The 21,377-nt window shown below is 40.7% G+C and overlaps 2 protein-coding genes across 2 annotated transcripts; both read right to left on the bottom strand.

Annotated features, from left to right (window-relative positions):
• Positions 1 to 1,215: 1,215 nt before the first annotated feature.
• Positions 1,216 to 1,811, bottom strand: LOC109214249 (the record flags this gene model as incomplete). The annotated part of the gene is made up of 2 exons (XM_019378144.1): positions 1,563 to 1,811; positions 1,216 to 1,415 (listed from the first exon to the last, which is right to left on the bottom strand). Coding segments are annotated over exons 1-2 (449 nt in total), but the record flags the coding sequence as incomplete, so codon positions are not given.
• A 3,246-nt stretch (positions 1,812 to 5,057) lies between these two features.
• Positions 5,058 to 6,083, bottom strand: LOC109214250. The gene is made up of 2 exons (XM_019378145.1): positions 5,497 to 6,083; positions 5,058 to 5,409 (listed from the first exon to the last, which is right to left on the bottom strand). Exons 1-2 carry the CDS (start codon positions 6,081 to 6,083, stop codon positions 5,058 to 5,060), a joined length of 939 nt encoding a protein of 312 aa, XP_019233690.1.
• Between the last annotated feature and the right edge of the window lie 15,294 nt (positions 6,084 to 21,377).

A 21,377-nucleotide genomic window follows, 5' to 3' on the forward strand; every position in this document is an offset into this window, starting at 1 on the left:
AGGGGCGGAGCTAGAGAGGTGGAAAGGGATTCATCCGGGAGGCGACTACGAGAGCTAAGGCTAGCTTCTCCAAATGTGGGTAGCGAGTTTATGCTCCCGTTAAAATTTTACTAACATAAATAATGGGATATTGCGTACCTTCGTCCTCACGGACTACAACTGCACTTACCCCTACTTCCGAGACTACGAGGTAGACTAATAGTGTTTCACCTTCCTTTGGTTTTGAAAGTAACGGAGGGCTTGTCAAGTACCTTTTCAAATCTGTCAAAGCCTGCTTGCACTCCAGAGTCCATTCGAAGTTGTTTTTCTTTTTAAGTAGTGTGAAGAAATGGTGACATTTTTCTGATGACCGGGAAATTAACCTGCTTGAAGCTGCCAATCTCCCCGTGAGCCTTTAGACTTCTTTCACGCTAGACAGCTGGTCCAAGATGTCTTCGATGGCCTTGGTCTTATCGGGGTTTACCTCAATCCCCCTTTACGATACCAAAAATCTTAGGAACTTGCCAGAGCTGACCCAGAACGCGCATTTCTCGGGGTTAAGCTTCATGTTATGCTTCATTAGGATGTCAAAGGTTTCTTACAGATGCTTAAAGTGATCACCTGCATTCAAATACTTAACGAGCATATCGTCTATATAAACTTCCATAGTTTTTCCTATTTTTTTTCAAACATCTTGTTTACGAGCCGCTGATAAGTGGTTCCGGCGTTCTTCAACTGAAGGGCGTCACATTATAGTAATATGTGTCAAAATTCGTTATGAATGAAGACTTTTCCTGATATTTCGGGTTCATCTTAATTTGGTTGTACCTGGATTATGCATCGAGGAAACTCATTAGCTCGTGTTCGGCTATCGCATCAATCATTTGATCGATATTTGGCAGTGGGAACGAGTCTTTCGGGCACGCCTTATTCAAGTCCTAATAATCTACACACATGCAAAATTTATTGTTTTTCTTAGGATCTACGACTACATTAGCTAGCCAGTCTAGATACTTTACCTCTCGGATCGTACCGGTATCAAGTAAGCGAGTTACCTCTTCTTTGACAAATTTATTCCTGGCCTCCGCAATAGGGCGCTTCTTCTGTCTTACGGGGGATATGTTGGGATCCAAACTTAACTTTTGTACGGCTACCTCCGTCGAGATATCTGTCATATCCGCATGCGACTATGCAAAACAATCGGCATTAGATTTAAGAAATTTATTAAAGCCAGACCTGAGCTCGGGGTGCAGTCCTATCCCCAAGTGGAATTTCCTTTCTAAGAACTCTTCGAACAATGTAACTTGCTTGAGCTCTTCCGCCGTGGATTTTGCTGCATCATCTTCTCGTACCTGGAAATACCTTGGCACCTGATAGGATTCCGACGCTTCTACCCTCGGGCTAACTTCATCTGATTCTTGAGCGGGCTCCGGTTCCTGTAGTTGTTATGTTGTATGTTCCTTTCCTTTGCTACTAGAGACCGAAATTGCATTCATATCCCTTGTCGCCGGTTGGGCACCCCTTATCTTTTTAACTCATTCGGGCGTTCTAAATTTCAGTAATTGATGATACGTTGACGGTACAGCTCTCATCTCGTGCAACCATGGTCTTCGCAGAATAATATTATACCCCATATCACCATCTACCACTTCAAAAAGAGTTGTTTTCATCACTCCTTCGGCGTTCGTGGGCAACAAAATCTCTCCTCGGGTTGTCACGCTCGCGAGGTTGAATCCGGCGAGTAGTTTTGTGGCCGGAATAATGCTTCCGGTGAGTTTAGCTTGCTCCAATACTCTCCATTGTATGATATTGGCCGAACTTCCTGGATCCATTAGAACACCTTTAATTTTAAAGCCTAGCACATTTAAAGAAATTACCAGTGCGTCATTGTGCAGTAGCAGCAATTAATGATAGGCTATAATTGTTTATTTTAGTCGCTTATTACACTCAAATTTACTGCATTTTAATTGAGTTTGAGCTTTAATCGCTAGTGTCTTGCACTAATTGTGTGTTTTATACCTTGTAGGAGTGATTCCGAGCTATGTAGACGTTATGGAATAAATTCAAGTGATTTAGAGCTTTGAAGTCTGACTAAAATCTCAAGGAATTAAGCCGGGATCGTGTTCGGGGGTTAACGGATGATAGTTAGAACAAACGAAGAATCGAGTAGGCATATTATGCACTGTCTAGTAAAATGCACATACCTTTTTGCTCAGAACTCCATTTGGGTTCCACAATATATGGTTGGAAAGATAACTCAAAGGGCTACAACTTTCATGTTTGACGTTTTTCGAAATTCCAAAAGGAACAGGGTGAAAAACGCGGTCGAAACCGCGATTGCGGACCTGGTCACGGACTGAGGCAGTGCACTTGTTAATATGCGCGGCCACTAGCGCACCCACGCTAGTCCAGGCCTGGAAACTTGTCCTTTTGGACATTGGAGAAGGTATAATTGTTTGGGCCCAACCCTACTTGGTATATATACATGGGAAAACGGTATTTTGAGGAGGTTGGACAGATTTGAGACACAGATTCGACCTAAGGAGGCAGAGACACAATAGGAGCAAGGCGGGCAATTCTTCTACGAGTTTTTCCTTCCTTTTCCTATTTTTCATTGTTGGTTATGACTTTTAGTATTGTAGTTTTACATACTATTATGAATAGCTAATTTGTTATCTAGGGTTTTGATGGAACCTTTTGAAGGATAAATTCTTGTTATGTTTTTATATAATTGAGCCGTAGTATTTTCTCTATTTGTTCAACTATATTATTCTTGTGGTTGATTGAAGGGCCCTCAATTAGCTGTGCCTATTTAGTATGTATTACTCGGGAGAGAGTGCATATTTAGGTAGTTGTTGAACAACATCACTCCCGACGTATGTGAGGCATCAATAACCAAGGGTTTAAAGGTGGGATTAGGGATAACGAAACCTTGGGTGCAATCTAAGTGAGCTGTAATTAAAGCCAACTAGCGTAACTTGGGAGAGTATGTCTAGTAAATTGTCGTAATTACTCGGGATAGAATTACAACACGTAGAACGCTCATGATCGGTAGAGAATACTTAGGCGAAATTATAGAAGACATAGCGGGAAGGATTCCAGACAATTTGAGAAATCATAACTCTAGACCTCCTTAATCTTTTCTCCAACCTGTAGTATCTTTAGTGTTAATTTATTATATTAATTTGTTAGTTAGTTAGTTAAACACAAGAATCTTAATATCTATAAGTTAGGAATTGTTCAAGCTTGTATTCTTGGTGACAGTGAACAACTATAGTTAAGCCNCAAACTTATATATATATATATATATATATATTAGTTTGCTACCCTTGGCTCATCTTTATGTCCCTTTCTCATATCATATCCAAATTACATAAATATTAGGTTTTTCTTTTTTTTTTTGCTTTTAGCCTGTTGATGATAGGCTATAATTACGTATTTTTTAGTTGCTTATTACACTCAAATTTACTGTACTTTAATTGATTTTGAGCTTTAATCGCTAGTGTCTTGCACTAATTGTGTATTTTATGCCTTGTAGGGGTGATTCCTATGTAGATGTTATGGAATGAATTCAAGCAATTTGGAGCTTTGAAGTCTGAGTAAAAGCGCAAGGAATTAAGCCGGGATCATATTCGGGGATTAACGGATGATAGAGCAACAAAACGAAGAATCGAGTAGGCATATTGCGCACTGTCTAGTAAAATACACATAACTTTTCGCTCAGAACACCATTTGGCCCCCACAATATATAGTTGGAAAGCTAACTCAAAGGGCTACAACTTTTATATTTTACGTTTTTACAAATTCCAAACTGAACAGGGTGAAAAATACGGTCGAAACCGCGACCGCGGACCTAACACGGACTGAGGCAGTACACTAGGAAAGTACCGCGCCTGTACCGCGCCCTTACTGTGGCCGCGGACGTCCAGGCCTATAAAATTGTCCTTTTTCGCGTAGGAGAAGGTATAATTATTTGGGCTCGAACCTACTTGGTATATATACATGGAAAAACGGTATTTTGAGGGGAGGAGACCAATTTTCGACACAGATTCGACCTAAGGAGGCAGAGACACAATAGGAGCAAGGCGGGGAATTCTTCTACGAGTTTTTCCTTCCTTTTCCTATTTTTCATTGTTGGTTATGACTTTTAGTATTGTAGTTTTACATACTATTATGAATAGCTAATTTGTTATCTAGGGTTTTGATGGAACCTTTTGTAGGATAAATTCTTGTTATGTTTTTATATAATTGAGCCGTAGTATTTTCTCTATTTGTTCAACTATATTATTCTTGTGGTTGATTGAAGGGCCCTCAATTAGCTGTGCCTATTTAGTATGTATTACTCGGGAGAGAGTGCATATTTAGGTAGTTGTTGAACAACATCACTCCCGACGTATGTGAGGAATCAATAACCAAGGGTTTAAAGGTGGGATTAGGGATAACGGAACCTTGGGTGCGATCTAAGTGAGTTGTAATTAAAGCCAGCTAGCGTAACTCGGGACAGTATGTCTAGTAAATTATCGTAATTACTCGGGAGGGAATTACAACACGCAGAGCGCTCATGATCGGTAGAGAATACTTAGGCGAAATTATAGAAGACATAGCGGGAAGGATTCCAACAATTGGGGAAATCATAACTCTAGACCTCCTTAATCTTTTCTCCAACCTGTAGTATCTTTAGTGTTAATTTATTATATTAATTTGTTAGTTAGTTAGTTAAACACAAGAATCTTAATATCTATAAGTTAGAAATTGTTCAAGCTTGTATTCTTGGTAATAGTGAACAACTGTAGCTAAGCCTTAGTTTTCTGTGGGATTCGACTCCGGACTTATAAACCGGATAATATTTGCAGCTACCGCTTATCCTTTTTAGGACTAGAGTTGGGCGTAATCAGCAATCCATCTGCATCCTCCTTCGTGAAAGTGATATCGTCTTCGGCAACTTCCCGGAGTCTCTTGCTATGGGTTATTGATACTTTCATTTTTTTTACTGCCGAAAAGGTGACCCTGTTGTTCTCGTTCCCCCCGAAGATCATGTTGATCGTCTGGCACGGGGGATCTTCCCCTGCTTTCGAGGGTTACGCGTTGTCCCGGTTGCGACCATAATTGTTCTTCGCCCGGTCACTCAAGATTTCTCTAAGATGACCATTCTTCAACAGTGTCGCCACTTTTTCCTGGAGATGTCGGCAGTCCCCAGTCTGGTGTCCATTCGTTTCGTGGTATTCACACCACAAGTTGGGATCCCTCTGGCTGGGATTGGATCTCATCGGCTTCGGAAACCATGCTTCTTTGATGTTTCTCATAGCTGATACCAACTTTACTACGCTGACATTAAAATTGTATTCTGATAGCCTGGGGTAGGAAGGATCCCGTGTACCTGGCGTTTCCTTGTCCTGCAATGATCTATTGTTCCAACCGCGATCAGACCTTCTGTTGATAGCGAATCTATCTACTGATCAGAAACCTCTGTCGCGGCCTTCGTTCCATTCGTAGGGCAAAAATCGGCCCCTCGAAGACCGTCTGTCCGTGTCGAAGTCGTCTTTTGATTTTTCTTTATTCTTCTCCCGTCCCTTTGCCGACGACCGGAAACCGACCTGATCATCTTTGATCCTTATCTTTGACTCGTACCGGTTGTGGACATCCGCCCAAATAGTTGCTTGGAACTCAAGCAAACTATCCTTCAGTTTTCGGGAAGCATCTGAACTTCTCAGATCCAGTCCTTTGGTGAATGCTTCAGCCGCCCATTCGTATGGAACACCTGGGAGCAACATCCTCTCTTTTTGGAACCGGGTAACGAACTCTCGCATCAACTCGGATTCTCCTTGAGAAATTCTGAATATGTCGTTCTTTCGGGCCTGCACCTTTCTGTCCCCGGCATGAGCCTTAATAAAAGAATCTGCAAGCATCTCAAAAGAATTTATGGAATCCTCGAGTAACGGTGAATACCACGTCAAAGCTCCTCCCGTGAGAGTCTCTCCAAATTTCTTCAGCAAAACAGATTCAATGTAGTGAGGAGCTAAATCATTCCCCTTCACCGCTGTTGTATAGCTGGTAATATGCTCCCGAGGGTTAGAAGTTCCATCATACTTTGGCACGCTAGGCATTTTAAACCGTTTCGGGATTAATTCTGGTGCCGCGGGAGGCTTGTACGACAACTAATCATACTTCTTTAAGTCCGGTCCTTTCAGCACCGGTGGTGCGCCCGGGATTTGGTCCATGCGGGCGTTCACCTCTCTCATAAACCGTAAAAGTTTATTCTTGAAGGGATCGTTTTCGTTATTGGGGCGGGATCCACTCCCCTAGCTCCATCGGAACCAACCTCTCCCCTTGGGGTGTTGTTATCGACCCTCTGCGTTGTTTAATTTGTGAGAGCGCCGGAAAAAACTGGATCTCGTCTATTCGCGTTATTGGAAGCTCCCGATAGCTCCTACTTCAACTCTGTCATAACCTTATCCTGTCGTGTGAGGTGGCCTAGAATGATCGCTTGTTGTTCTTGTTGGACCCTTACCGCATCCACAACATGTTCCTCTTCAGCGTCATCGGGAGTTGCCTCCTGAACATGTCGCGGATATCGCCTGTCATGTACCACCGTGGCATCGTTCCCCTCATTGTGGGTGTCACTGATTGAATCCTCGAAATGAGGTTGGTCTCCTCGAACCTCAGGATTGTGTGTGTTGTTAACATCATTATCTGCCATTTCTTATGATTTTTTTCTAAGACAAATAATAAAAACACGTTAGTAAAAAAGGCAAGGATCAATTTAATTACACGGGTGTCTAGGCCCCACGGTGGGCGCCTAAAATAATAAGATAATTGAAGAAATATGTAACACTTAGCCTTGATATAATAAAGACGAAATAGCAGAAATAATGATCCCGGCAGCAAGGCCTCCGGGCACAACAGTAATTAAAATAAAAAACAAGAGGATAAAATTGTATAGAGCTTTGAATAGATTATAGTATCAATTTGCCAGAAAATTCATGTCCTTTACAATGATAACAGAGCTCACTATTTATAGCTATGACTAGGGAACACGGTCCTAGGATCGTGCACTTCTTTAATGTCAATGAGGGTCATTGACGAATGTGTAACGGTGAGCATAAATGACAAATCCTTTGTAACGGGCAGTACACTCAATACTGTGGAATATTCTTCATTAATGCCACCGGGCGGAGGGTATTTATTGCCTATTTATGAGTGCCATTCATTCCGATACCAAACGGGATAATTGCCTTCAGTTCCACGTGTCATTCTTGTAAGCGGCCACTTGTCGTAGCATATTTTACCCTATACACATAGATCAATAAATAGAAAATATGTGTCTAATATAGAGATTTTAATCACTTAATATATTTTTATTTTATTTTAAAGTTATATTATTTGATTTACGCAAATAAATCAATAAGAGTAAGTGTTTTTTACCTTTACATTGGTAGAGAACAACTAGCGATGAGTCAGGTCTCGATTGAGACCTAAGAATGAACGTTTGTCATATTTTCTTTTAGTCATGTCAATAATGTTTGTCATTCGGACACATTTATGACTACTATCACTATGTACTGTACAAATTATTGTATTATTGAAAACTATTACATATAGACATTATTGAACCTAAAAGAAGTTTCGCCTCTTGTTGATGAGTAGTTAAACTTCTTGTTTCGTCTGCTCAATTTTGTACGTCCTTTTTTTTAATTGTCAAATCAATAAAGTTTGAAATAAAATCAAACAAAAATAGTATTTGGAGAAAATTGAACTAGAAATAAGATGGCAAGATAAGTGACACTGACTTTGAGTTTTAACGCATTAGAATGTTCAAGAAGATGATAACTTGTAGTTTATTATTTATTGTTCACGTTGGTTTTCAGAGTTGAAAAAGTAAACTCTAAATTTTCTTGTTTTTCTTAGTATTTGTTTTTAAAAAAATTTAGGGACGATAAAAAATTTGTAAAAGCACAATTACTACTATAATGTGGGCAATCACTTGTTAGTCATGTACTATATGGCTCGGCATACTCGTGCAGCGCACGTGCCGAGAAACTACTTTTCTTAAAAGTCAAATACAAGTAATTATATTTATTATAAAGTGTAGTTGTAACATGAAAAAGATGATAAACCTATATAAACTTTTTGAAAACTTAAACATACAATTTCTTGTCAAATGGGCATTCACTTAAACTCGATCAAACTCTGAACAAATTTAAATATTATAAACTATAACGAAAAAAGAAAATAACCAGGTAACAAGTGAGTTTATCGTTCTAAAATAAAAACTACACGATGCAAAAAAAAAAAAAAAAACAAGGTAAAAAGAGTACATAGGCTTGAATTAGGTCCAACGAGTTTCAAAAGTTAGGTTACATGATTGCAATATTAGACAAAAGTATAAAAAAGTTAGGGTGCTATTGCTATATGACCCCCAAAAAATGAAATAGAGGGAGATGTGGGGAAGGAGGCAAACCCTATCACTTACAACTCATGAAGAAGAGGATGATAGCTTTATGTGGGGCTTAATTTCTTATAAGAAAAGCTAGAACAAGGAATCCTTATCAATAAAAACGATTGTTCAAAGGCAAGTGTCATGTGCATGCAAAGCTTAAAGCCATGAGATTTGAGTGAGATTCATTATGAAAAAGCAACAATATCCCATTTAAGTTATTTGGTAAAATTATTTGGACCACCTTATTAAGTCCTTGGCCACCACTTACTTGAATATCTAATTAATCATATACTCCCTCCATTTCAATATGTGATAGGTCGGCATAAAGTTTAAGAAAGTTTCCTCATTTTTTACAATTTATAATTTTAAATATATTATAATATTTGTATTAATATTTCATAGCAGTTGTATGACTATACAAGCTTCTCATTAAGGGTAATGGGTAAAATAAAAAGACTGAAGTTAAATTGATTTCAAATATTTTAAATGTGTCCTCTTTTTGATGAACAACAAAAATATATCTCATAAATTGGAAGGGAAGGAATGCATCTCATTCCAGAGTTTTAAATGGACTATATCTACAATTAGACTATTCCTTTCCATCTTCTTTCCAGTCCAAAAGTAGTTTGAAAAATGCTTTGTTTTCATAGTAAATGATGTAAAGATGGGCTATATCCAAAAAGGCTATAAATATATATAAATATATAAGGTGTATGAGATGTTTAGGTCCAAAACTTGTGCTAAAGGCCCATGTCATAAGAAACCCCTTTATTATCCCTACCTTTCTCTACTCCTAAATCTGTATATGAGGTGAAGGATATACTCTTGCCAAATATACTTACTTGCTTAATATATAAAAGATCTGTTTATTTCATTGTATATTTCTTATTTCAAATGGTTTTAAATTGAAAGTTTATCTTTATCTAAAAGGAAACTAATGACCAAATATTTCACCCTTTATGACTTGTTCAAAGTCCCTTCACTTCGATTATTTCTTGAAGATTTTCCATATGTTCTTTTTTGCCTCACTGTCATCACACCAATTGATCTTGTAAACTAATATTGTCTTATTAACCAATTTTATTGTAATTTCGTTATATGCAACATTACTTATTTAAAAATAGAGAAACCCTTTTTGAATGAGTCTTTTGAATGCCTTTTGTGAAGCACTAACAATCAGTAATGATAAACTTTTCGAGTTAATAGTTTTTTGCTTTTTTCCCCAAAGCTTCATCACTTTCGGTTCTCTGAAATCACCTCAAAGTTGAAAAGGATTAGTTGCTTAATAACCTAATTAACTTACAATAATTTAAAATTATCACTATCTCAAAGAGTAATTTCACCACGCATCACTGTCCATAAGATTTGAGTATTGCGTGAATTAAGGAAACATCAGACGTCCAATCACAGATGATAAAGTTGATGCTTATTTAATTGCTGGAGTATTTTGTTTGGATTCAAAGACTCAATTTCCAGATCAAAGATGTTAATTTTACTAAGTATTATCTTCTCACGTGTGAATAACTTATAGAGAGGTCTGAATCAACTTGAATTCAGGACCGCTATTCGAAATCTTAGTGAAATACTGAATTACTTATCTCATGTTTGCTTTTCGTGAAAAATACCAATTGAAGTGGAGGATATTTTCCAACAACAAGGGGCCGGTTCAACTATTCAATCAAATGATATTGATCATGTTTTCCATCTCTTCTCGAGAAACAAGTGGGCCCCGGCGCCCAGCTCAGCTGGAGAGGCCTAGCCTGATTTGAGAAGTGCTACTTCGATTCGGATAGACATCATTCAAGAATACCACCGCCCCATGAATCACCACAGTTGCTTGAGAGACAACCACCTTGCATCCCAACCTTCTCGACTTTCTTTGGTGTCAAAGACCAATGACTAGTTAACCAGGAAAACAACTATTTTGTAGCTTTCTTTAAATATTTTCTCTTAAATAGAGTGACCGCTATAGAAAACATAAAAAGAGGAAGGGAATCGTAAGAAACAATGAATTTCACATGAATTTCACGACCAAGCAGTCTTCCTTTTATCCTTCATAAGCATATAAAATTGCTCCCTCCCCTCCCCCCAAGGATTTCCAATTGAAGAATCCTAACCGATTCAATAGGAAAATAAATATATGAGTTTCGGTTGTTCAAAGTATAAACCAGAAAAATAAAGTTCAAATGAACTCTGTTTATCCTTAAAAATGGATAACAATTAAATTTATACCCGATTTTAAGGATATGCGGATTAATTCAATACAAGTGATTTATGGCGTTAGATAAGCAAATAAAAGATAGAATAAACAGCCAAACCAGCAGTGATATTGAGTCCGGGCTCGGTTAAAAGTTTAACAAGTAGCCTGCCTTCAGTTCGGAGCCAACACTTATGAAGAACTACTGAGAAAAGGTAAGAACTTTGAATAGCTTTTAGAAACAAAGAAAACCGATGTATATTGCCTTGGTATGCCTGTTACGGGGAGTCCATTGAATAATAAACCTCCCATTTATATAGTAGGGGAATTTTACCCTAAATACAATTCTAAGAAATGTAAAGAACTTCCTTTTCACTAATACTGATCTACTGCCGATATCGGTCGAGATTCACACCGTGATATCCGGTCAGGCACGGATATCACGACCTTCTGTTAATCGTGTGCGGACGCTTGGCAATGCTTTCCGAGGTCTCGGAGCTCAAATCGGGCCCGGGGGCATGGTCTCGATGGCTCTGAAGGCAGGTCTTTTGTTCGGGCCTTGATACGGGAGGCTCCCAACTTCAATTATGATTCCTTGCAGTTATGCCCTTGCTTCGTTTGCCCCACCAGGAAATCGAGGTACTCATTAACCCCGATTTTACCCATATACAGATAGTCCCCTCGTTTCTCAGAGAGTACGTTCGCCAAAACGATGAGAAATGATAGATGTTCATTGGTTCCTTCCTCCGTACATTACAACAGAAACGACAAAAAAGTCGAAACATCCCATCAGTCGCGTCGTTGTGACTTCGGACACGTGTCAACCATCGGCTAGTTGCCTCTGAATGCGAAGCGACACGAACTTCCTCTATAAAAGCTTCTATCCTTTGTTATTTTTCCACTTTCCGATCAAGCTTCTACCTTCGAACTCTCAAGCTATCATAAACTTTCTTCAAACCTTCATATCTTCATCCTTGTTCTTTAAACTTTCGTAGTTATTTCCAGGTTCTTACCCAGATTTTCCTCAAATCATCATACTTATCTCTTCATCCTCCAAACTTGTTCCTTTTTCTTCAAATTTTCAAACTTTTTCAGATAGAAATGGCTAAAACGTCTAAATTAGTTCTTCAACAGGCTACCTCTTTATCTTTCCAACCGACCGTTGATACCGAGATGGTCGCTACTGAAATAGTTGTCCTTGAGACGGATGCTCCCGAAGTGGCTGCCATCGAACCGGTCCCCGAGCCCCCTTGAAAATGTTTATTCCCAGGGGCTGCTCAATTGCAGACGACTTCAAGGTCGAGAAACCCTCATCCAAACAGGACCAGGGTGGATGAGCATCAAGGTACATATGCTACGTTACCGAAGACGTCCTTCCTGTGGTCCGAGAGGACTGTAAATGGGAAGGCAAGGACGTAGTAGTCCTCGGGTCCGAGGACGCTATTACTACCCCCATAGAGGGGTATTAAGTGTTTACACTTACCACTTCACACTAGGCCCGGTAAACCCAGTTATTTTGGATTTTGCAAGAGATATAAGGTGTGCCTTGGGCAGGTCCACCCGTCTTTACGGAGGATCGTGATCCTCCTCTGTTATTTTGTGAATAACACTGAGTCTCATCGGTTCACCATCGACCACCTGCTTCGTCTATACAGTCCCCAAATTTTTTGAGGGGGACTAATCAAGCTTACCCGTTGGGCTAGCAAGGGTCCCTTTTCCAGCATTGACGATGATCGAACCGAGGCTGGCAGGGACGCTTCGTTCGGGTGAAGACCGAAGACTTGATCCCTCCCGAGTTCATGCCATTCCCCGAGAAATAGAATGCATCTCGTAAGTGCAGCCTCTCCTTAATTATTGATTTTTCTTCATTTTCTTTCTTATCATACATATTTGTGGTTGTGCAATTGTTGCCGGGTTCCAAATGCTATCCCTCAGCTCAAGGAGTGGATCAAAGGCATCTGTAAGCAGATGTCGTACTCCGAGAGCTCATGGCTCAAGCTTTTGAAGTTCAAATGGGAGTCTCGTTCTCATGTTAAAGTCCACCTCTGAATAGTTATTATCATGCTTTTAACTTACATCATACTGACCTTTCTTCCTTCTTTTGTAGGTTTGCCTAAGACCACCGAACATAGGCCTTTGGAAGGGGACGAGGACGTGTCCTTATCTGTTGATCCCTCCGTCACGAGACAGCTCGGGGCTGCCGTGGGGGAAAAGAAGAAGAAGAAAAGAAAGGCTTCAGTCTCCCCGAGCTCTGAGGTAAAACCAAAGAAAAGAGTGGCTCGCAAGCCCAAGAGAGTTCCAGCACTCGGGCACCGGACTCCGATTCGCTTCTTCAGCTCAGGGATGAGTCTGAAGAAGACGATATTTTTATTGCCCACGGATTGCCCCTCGCCGGGGAGCAGGCCACAACCGAGGGGGCAGGACATGAGATCGACCTCCCTTTAACTCGAGAGGTTGAGATGGAGACGGGGGCTGAGACCCTCCCGAGACAACGGCTCCGCTCCGAAAGAAGCACCCGACGTAATAGAAATTATGGGGACGCCCTCTTACACCGAGTCCATGCTCGATGATGCTCAAGCAGGGAAAGAGAAGTCCAATGAAGTGGTTCACGGTGCGAACGATCCCCTTCATTCTTTCTTTGACGGTGTGGACTCGTCCACTTTGGAAGATTTTTCCGGGCTGGGTAACCTGGAAGTCCCAAAGAAGAATACATGTTCGAAATCTGGCAGGCCGAATTCGAGCCCAAAATTGATTAATCAGTTCCCCACTCCGAGTGTGTACCTCGTTCGCAATAGATCAGTTATTCTTACTGTCCTAGAGGATGTCCGGGTTCTGTCTTCTCCCGTGGGAATATCCAGCTATCTTTGATGCCTGATGACCGAGGAGGACCAGGCAAAAATGAACGAGGTGAATGTGTCGTGCCTTTTCAATGTGGCGCAGCAGGCGCTGAACCGGGTAAGACATCATTATGTCTTCTTGAACTTTACTTAGGTTTTGATATTTCTTATGTCTTTCACTATTTTGCAGGCTTCGGTACTTCATCATGAGAGCTTCCTATGGTACTGGGTCGAGGTCAATCAACTCGAGCTCGAGGTCAAGGAGCAGGCTCAAAAAAGAGATATGTACAAGCTCCTCAGCGAGCAACAAGATGGGGCCATCAAGGACCTTCAAGCTAAGCTGGATAGGGTTCAGAAGGAAGCTTTAACCCTGAAGCGCGAACATACCGACCTGTTCAAAAAGGTAAAGGTATTTGAAGTTAGAAATGAGGAACTAGTCACGGCGACTAACGACTAAACCTCGCAGGTCCAGTAGAAGATCGACCTGATCGCCCAACTCTGAGTTGAAATGAACAAGGTCCAAGCCATGGCTGATGGGTAGAAAAGCAGAATGGACCAGATGGCTTCAGAGAAGGAAACCGCCCTAGCACAATTAGCATCAGTAGAGGTTCAACTTTGGGTGGCGAAGGAGAAAGCCGACAAGCTGTCCTAGCTGAATGACGATCTTCGAGCACAACTGAGCTCGACTCTAGAAGAACGGGACGCCCTTAATAAGGAATACGAAGCAACAAAGTCCAAGTTGGACACAACCTCCGCCGATGCCGAAAAGATGGTGGACTTGTACAAGGCCGATGTCGAAGTAGTCGAGGCCTGCCTGAAGACCAATGCTAAATATATGAGGTGGTTGTCTCGAAGGGAGTCCCTCGAAGAGATCCATGCCCGAGGCTTCGACCTTTCGGCTGAGATCGAGGAGGCAAAAAAGCTTGAGGCCGAGGCAAACAAACTATCTGAGCTCGAAGGTGTAGAGGGTTCCGAGGAGAATCCAAAGGCTCCGACGGTTCTGACGACGAACGGGCCCTGGTGAAGATCAGGCATGAATGCCTTAGAGCTTTTTTTAGTTTTTGTGTTGTGTATATACTTTTTGTTTATTTTGAGGCCATTTTTGTTGGGCCTTTGTAAAGACATTCCGAAATATATAAAATTTCCCTTTTTAGCAATTTTGAGTCTCTACTTTTTAGCATCTTTTCATAATTTCTACTCTTGCAAATATTTCTAATGCCTTAGAATAGAATCAAATGTAGTAATAAGTCGTTTGTTTTTCGTAGGTCTGAACAGAACTTGACTTCGATGCAACTTTTTTTGCTCGAGGCTTTGTAAACTCGGAGTGACCGAAAGTTTTTCCAAGATGCTTAAGTGATTTTAGATGATTCCAAGGGTAACCTTCTAGCAGGTTTTGAATTTTTATGAAGACCTTATGTTTTTATTATGGGCTTCGGACGTCGCCGAGCCATTTTTTATGGTGGTCGTAGCCTTTTATATTTAGGCACTACCTAATAGGTTTTGTGCCTCCGTGATTTGGTAGCCCGAGTTGCTCGAACACATTACGGACGACAGTCCTCGAGTGGAGATAACCCTTGGGCTCGATAGTTCCTGAATAGGGATAGTCCTTGGGCTCGTTAGTCCTGAATAGGGATAGCCCCTAGGCTCGATGCTTTAAGAGGAAAAAATACATAATAGCAAGGTGGAAACTTTCTTTCATTTCTGTGGGTAAAGTACATGATTGAAAGTGTGCAAAAGCTTGTATTATGGCTAAGGTGGCCAGTGGCCTACGCGGGCACGGTTCACTTGACCGTTTGGACCTTACTATAAATCCTAACCACCGAGCCTAAGTTGTTCAAGTACAAAGTTTCCTTCTTTCCTTGCTAAAAATTCTTAACCCGAGGGTGATGGCCCCTAGTATTCGAGGTCGATCTTGAGAGGGCTCGGATACTGCTGATGCGACCATTGACTCCGGTTTAAAACCAGTCTTCGAATATAAGTTAGCACGATTTACTGTTGCCTCGTTAAAAACCTTACCGAAAAACCATTTGGGACAAAACCGTTTCAAGGAAAAAAAAAGTGCAATGCGTGCTTTCAGACCTAATAGTGACATTCTCCTTTAGCGGTTGCCTGCAAGTGTTAGCCCGGTTCATAATATTATAAAAAGTTAAATGATATCGTACGTTAGCAGTAGTACCGCTTTAAGTGTGTCACGTTCCAGTTGTTTGGTAGTTGTGCACCGTTTCCTGCCTCGAGTTTGTACGAGCCTTTGCCAATAATTCCGATGACTCAATATGGTCCTTCCCAGTTTGGCCCCAGCTTTCCCTCGTTCGGGTTCAGGGTGTCCGATGAATTGCTTCCCGTTATCACACATGATCTAGGCCGGTATCTCGAACCGGCATATTATGTGGTCCCAAATGAAGTCAATAACTTCTTTTTCCTGGACTTTATCGAACGCTTGAGCTTCGACCCATTTAGAAAACTAATCGGTCATAAACAGTATGAATTGAGCCTTACCAAGTGCCCACGGCAGGGGACCGACGATGTCCATTCCCCATTTCATGAATGGCCATAGGGATAAGACCGAATGGAGTAGTTCTTCGGGTTGATGGATCATCGGTGTGTGCCTTTTATAGTTTTAGCATCTTCATACAAAGTCCTTTGCATCTTTCTCCATGTCGATCCAGTAATAGCCGGCCCTGATTATCTTCCGAACAAAAGATTCCACCCCTGAATGGTTTCCACGGGTGGTGTCACCCAAACTCACACCACAAATATAGGTTGTGACGCGGTCGAAGCATTAATAAAAACCCAACGCAAGTCAGGGTCGAATCCACAGGGAGTTAGATATGGGATTAGGTGTATGTCTAGACTAGGTGTATGATGTGTCCAAGATTGCACTTCCACATATTTGGTTGTTTCTTTCTACTTCTATTGATTATGTTAATGTTTGCAAATGAAAAGCTATGAGACAATATTTTTTTTGTGTTGTTGTTTTTCAAGTTGATAAAAGGTCTAGGGTCGTGACTTCCACCTAGGTGGTTACCTAACGGGTTGTAAACTCTATGACAAATTTGATTAGTTGGGGTTGTAATATAGCAATCACACTCGATTACTCACTTTATACCTCTCGGTAGTTTGAGTGATTCTGCCCACTTTGGCTTTCTCAAGTCCAATTGGGTATTGTAAAAAACAAGTGATAAATGCTCAAGTCAGGTCTTACTATCTCTAGATTCAACCCTTTAATTGGGGCTATCAATTTCTTGAGTTCAATCCAATTTCTTGTTAGCCAAGTTTTCCTAGACTTAGTCTCTCTTTCTCAAGTAGAGACTAAGTCAATTAGGCATGAATCAATGTTTGCAACCATTAATTCTTGAATTCAAGCAAGAACTAGGCTAAATATAACTAACCCACACAAACAAGCCCTAAATCAAAAACCCATTAAGTATCCACATTAGGGTTGGGTCAAAACCCTTGCTAGAGATTTAGCTACTCATGGAAAATGCAAAAATTAAAGAAGAAATTAAGATAAAATCCATAATAGAAGATTAAGGGAAGAAAATCTAATGTTAAAATTCTAATCTAGTACAATGTTACCCAATACAGTAAATAAAAACAGCTTAGGTGCTCTCCCAAAACAAAACTTGACCTAAAAATAACAAAAAGTTCTATTTATACTAAGCTAAAAATATCTGACAAAATTGCCCCTGCGGAGGTTGTGCGGTCGCATAATTATGTGTACGGTCCGCACAATGAGACTTGGCTTGATAGGTTCTAGTTCTACGGCCGCACTCCTTCAACTTCTGCGGACCGCACATTTATGAGTGCGGCCACACTCTTGCTTCTGCAGCCGCACAATTATAGTGCGGTCCGCACTCCCTGATCTTGGGCTTTGGCTGTGTGAGACTTCTGTGGACCGCATAAAAATGAGCGCGTCCGCGCTCTTAATTATGCGGTCGCACAAAAATGGTGCGGTCCGCATTTCTTCTTGAACTTAAAATGCCATCTCTCTGATATTTGTCTTCTGCGGCCGTACCAGAATTGTGTGGTCCGCGCTTTGCATGTCATTTCTTGTCAGAGGTCTTCTTCATGATATGCAACCACACTCAATATGTGTGGTCCGCACAGTGCCCTTCTAGCCTTGTCTTTGTCCTTATCCAAAATTACTTCTTCTTGAGTTGATTTTCATCTCTTTAGCTCGTATTCTAACACTCCTGCAAGAAAGCACATTTCATTAGTTTTCGAGAATACGTTTAAGCAATTTTGAGCTAAAACGAAACTAAAAGAGTGCAAATAAGTAGTCAAAATCCCTACTTATCAGCTCCCCCAAACTTAAGCTTTTGCTTGTCCTCAAGCAAATAAGGTAATTCCCACCTCCACAAGACAAGAGCTATTTCAGCTGGCCTAAGGTGAATTAATCACACATCAATTGGGACCAACAATTACCCACAGCACGTATGAATTATCAACAATGCAATGATTTGACTTTTGGAGTACAATAGTTCTAATGTGACCTAGAGCATCAAGAGTTGACTTATTCATCAAGGAAGCTCGTTCTTTCACATAGGTCATTGTGGATCCCAAACTCCTCCGCCTCTACTCTCCGTTAGCATAAGTCACTTAGGAATGTAACACTCAATTCAAGAATTGTGAAAAGTTCGCTCATCTCTCTCAAAAGAATGTCACAAGTACGGCTTTAAGTACCATATGCTTGCACCTCATGTAAATCACCACTAATGCAAGCTCACTCAACTTGAAATCATGTAGGGATTTTTCGGGATGTAATGAAGGCTTTTTGGATCAAGGTAGGAATTGATGGAATAGAATGGGTTCATCTTTCCTAAAGCACTCCATTTTGTCTTTTTGGCTCATACTTTGTCGACACTTTGAGTCAATTTCTTTTTCCTCGGGGGAACTAGAGAGACGTAACGTCACTCTTTCTTGGTCATGACATTCATTTTTCTCCTTTTCTATTTACTCCATGCCTTTCATCATTGTTTTCTTTGAATCCCTTCAACTTCCTACCTTATTCACTTTCTGTTTGGCATTTTTTTCTTTTTTTCTTTCTTTCTTTTCTTTGCCTTCCCTTTTCTTCATTTCTTTCTCTTCTTTGTACCTTTGTATCACTTTCAAACTCCTCGTCTCTCCCCAAACTTATGTGTTTGTCAATTGTTTCCCGAGAATGCTAAAGAAAGATCGGGTGCCAAGAGAGGGTCATTACAAAATGAATAAAGGCTTGTAACGTGGTTATTGAAAGAAAAAGGGCTTAGGCTCAAATGGGTTCCCTATGGATATCACATTGGTAGGCTATGGAAGATTTCAAATTGGATCAAGGAGAGCCTACAATCATTTCTCAAGCCAAGCTGTACTTGGAATTTCGCCTAGAAAAACATTCGGGGAAAGTTCTAGACTATTAGCACGGGTACTTGGACTTGCAATTCAATACCTCACCTCTCACGCTGCTGGATTGCTAAAGAGAATGGAGTCGAGGGCCCACAACAACCCTAGTTAAGATTGAGAATCACAAATGGCTCAATTGAACCACTCGATGACTGTTTAAGTCAACACAAGAGTCCAAAAGGTCACATCTAGAGCTATTTTCTACCAACAACTTTATTTTTAACCATAAGGTTGTAGGTAAATATGTTGGTACCAAGTGAAGCATGCTTGAGACCCTTTTATTCATTACTACTATTTTTGCCTAAACATAAAAGAAAACGGACTCAATCCCTTAAGAAGGTTGTCACGCTTTCCATCGTTGGGAAGAGCCACTCGGTTCACACAAAAGCCACCTTTGGAAAGAGCCGTGGCATTAAGAAAACCAAAGGCTTATTGATCACTCAAACGTAAAAAGAAGCTAACAAATCCAAAAGAAACTACTAAAGTAAATAAGAAGTTATACTACTAAGAAAGACAAACTAAAGAAGCTACGAAATAAACTACGGAAAGTAAGATAAATGACTATACAAATCGAAGTAAAATGAATATATACATAAGGAAAACCGAATGTATACATCAAACGAAAGAGAAGAATATATATACATACCAAAGACAAAATAAAGATAAAAGAAAAATAGTGTAAGAGTTATTATAGGCCAATATCAATGTCAATCAATCAAAATAGACCACCCCCCGAATGAAAATAAGCATTGTCCCCAATGCTTAACAAAAATAAGAACATGAAAGGGTAGAGATTTAAGAGAACTCCCTATGTGGTCTCAGTCTGCATGGCATCCGCATCACCCTCGATCTCCTCTAGCTGTATCTCATCATCACATGGCTGAGGGACAACAGGGTTGCTGAGCATCTGGATCATCTCCTCAGCGGTGTGGGTAGTCGCTACCGGCTCCTCAAACTGGCCGGTTGCTGCCTCTGGTGCCTCGGGTACTGATGGTGCTGCCTATGCTGCTGGGACTGCTGGCTCCATAAGCAGGTCCAATGGTAGATCTCCGGCAGATGCAATCTTGACAATCTCTTTTCTCAACCTCTCCACTGACTTCTTTGACGCCTGAGACTTCCGCATCTTTTTTGCTTGCTTTCCCAACTCCTCAATGACTTCCCATGCGCCACCAGAGTCTCCATAATGGTCTTCTAGTTGTCTAGAATCTTCTTCAATGTTTCCTCCACTGATGGAGATACCTGTGGTGCTACTGGGGCAGAGGACTGTGCTGCAACAACACTAGATATGTTAGACAGCTTTGAAGTAGCTGCCTGCATCCAGTTGTTGAGACTCGCCAATGTCTGGGAGACTCGCAATGCAGTCTGTGGATAGTGGATGACACTGGCACTGATAATGGAGCTGATGGTCTAGAAAAAGAAGGTGGTGGCTTGGTTGTTGTCCAGGTGGAACGACGGACTGCTGTAAAAGTGATAAGTAGGGGTTTTGACTGCTTATTTGCTCTCTTTTACTTGTGTTTTAGCTCAAAAATGCTTAAAGGTATTCCCGAAAACTAACGAAATGTCCTTACTTGAAGGAATATTGGGAAACGAGCCAAAGAAGTCAAAATCAACTCATAAAGGAGTCAAAGGTGAACAAGAACCAAAATAGGGCAAAAAGGCCAGCAGTGGGTACCGCACAATTCTAGTGCGGCCGTAGAGGGGAGATTCAGAGAGTAGCGTTTGGGCCAGCTAAAGGAATGCGGACCGCACCAAAATTATGCGGTCGTAGGAGGACAAGTGCGCCGCGGTCATTATTATGCAGTCCACAGGTTTGAAGAATCAGAGAACTGTTTCAAGTCCAAAAGCAGAGAGTGCGGACCACATCACTTTTGTGCGGCCGCATAATCAGAGGTGCGGCCGCAATCATTTTCATGCGGACCGCAGAAGCCTGAATTTCCAAGCCCAAATTCCCAAGAATACGGACCGCACGATAATTGTGCGGCCGCAGAAGCCCATTGTGCGGACCGCACCAGAATTATACGGTCGCACAACCTTCGCAGGGGCATTTTTGTCAGATATTTTCAACTTAGTATAAATAGAACTTTTTGTCATTTTTAGGTTAAGTTTAGTTTGCATAGGTGCACCTGAGCCGTTTACTTTAATTCTTTGAGTAATTTTATACTAGATTAACTTCTAAACATTACATTTTCTTTGTTTAATCAATTATTATGCATTCTATCTTAATTTCTTCTTCTTTATTTTTCATGAGTAGCTAAATCTTTAGCTAGGGTTGTGGCTCAATCCTAGTGTGGGTACTTAATGGATATTTAATTTTAGGGCTTGTTTGTGATTGGGTTAGTGATATTTAGCCTTTTTTATGCTTGAATTCTAGAATTAATGGTTGCAAACATTGATTCATGCCTATTTGACCTAGTCTTTACTTGAGAAAGAGAGACTACGTTTAGGAAAGCTTGGCTAAAAGGAATTGGGGTGAACTCAAGAAATTGATAGCCCCAATTAAAGGGTTAAATCTAGAGATAGTAAAACCCGACTTGAGCATATATCACTT

Source organism: Nicotiana attenuata, unplaced genomic scaffold (assembly GCF_001879085.1).
Source record: "Nicotiana attenuata strain UT unplaced genomic scaffold, NIATTr2, whole genome shotgun sequence".
In the NCBI taxonomy this organism is placed as follows: domain Eukaryota; kingdom Viridiplantae; phylum Streptophyta; class Magnoliopsida; order Solanales; family Solanaceae; genus Nicotiana; species Nicotiana attenuata.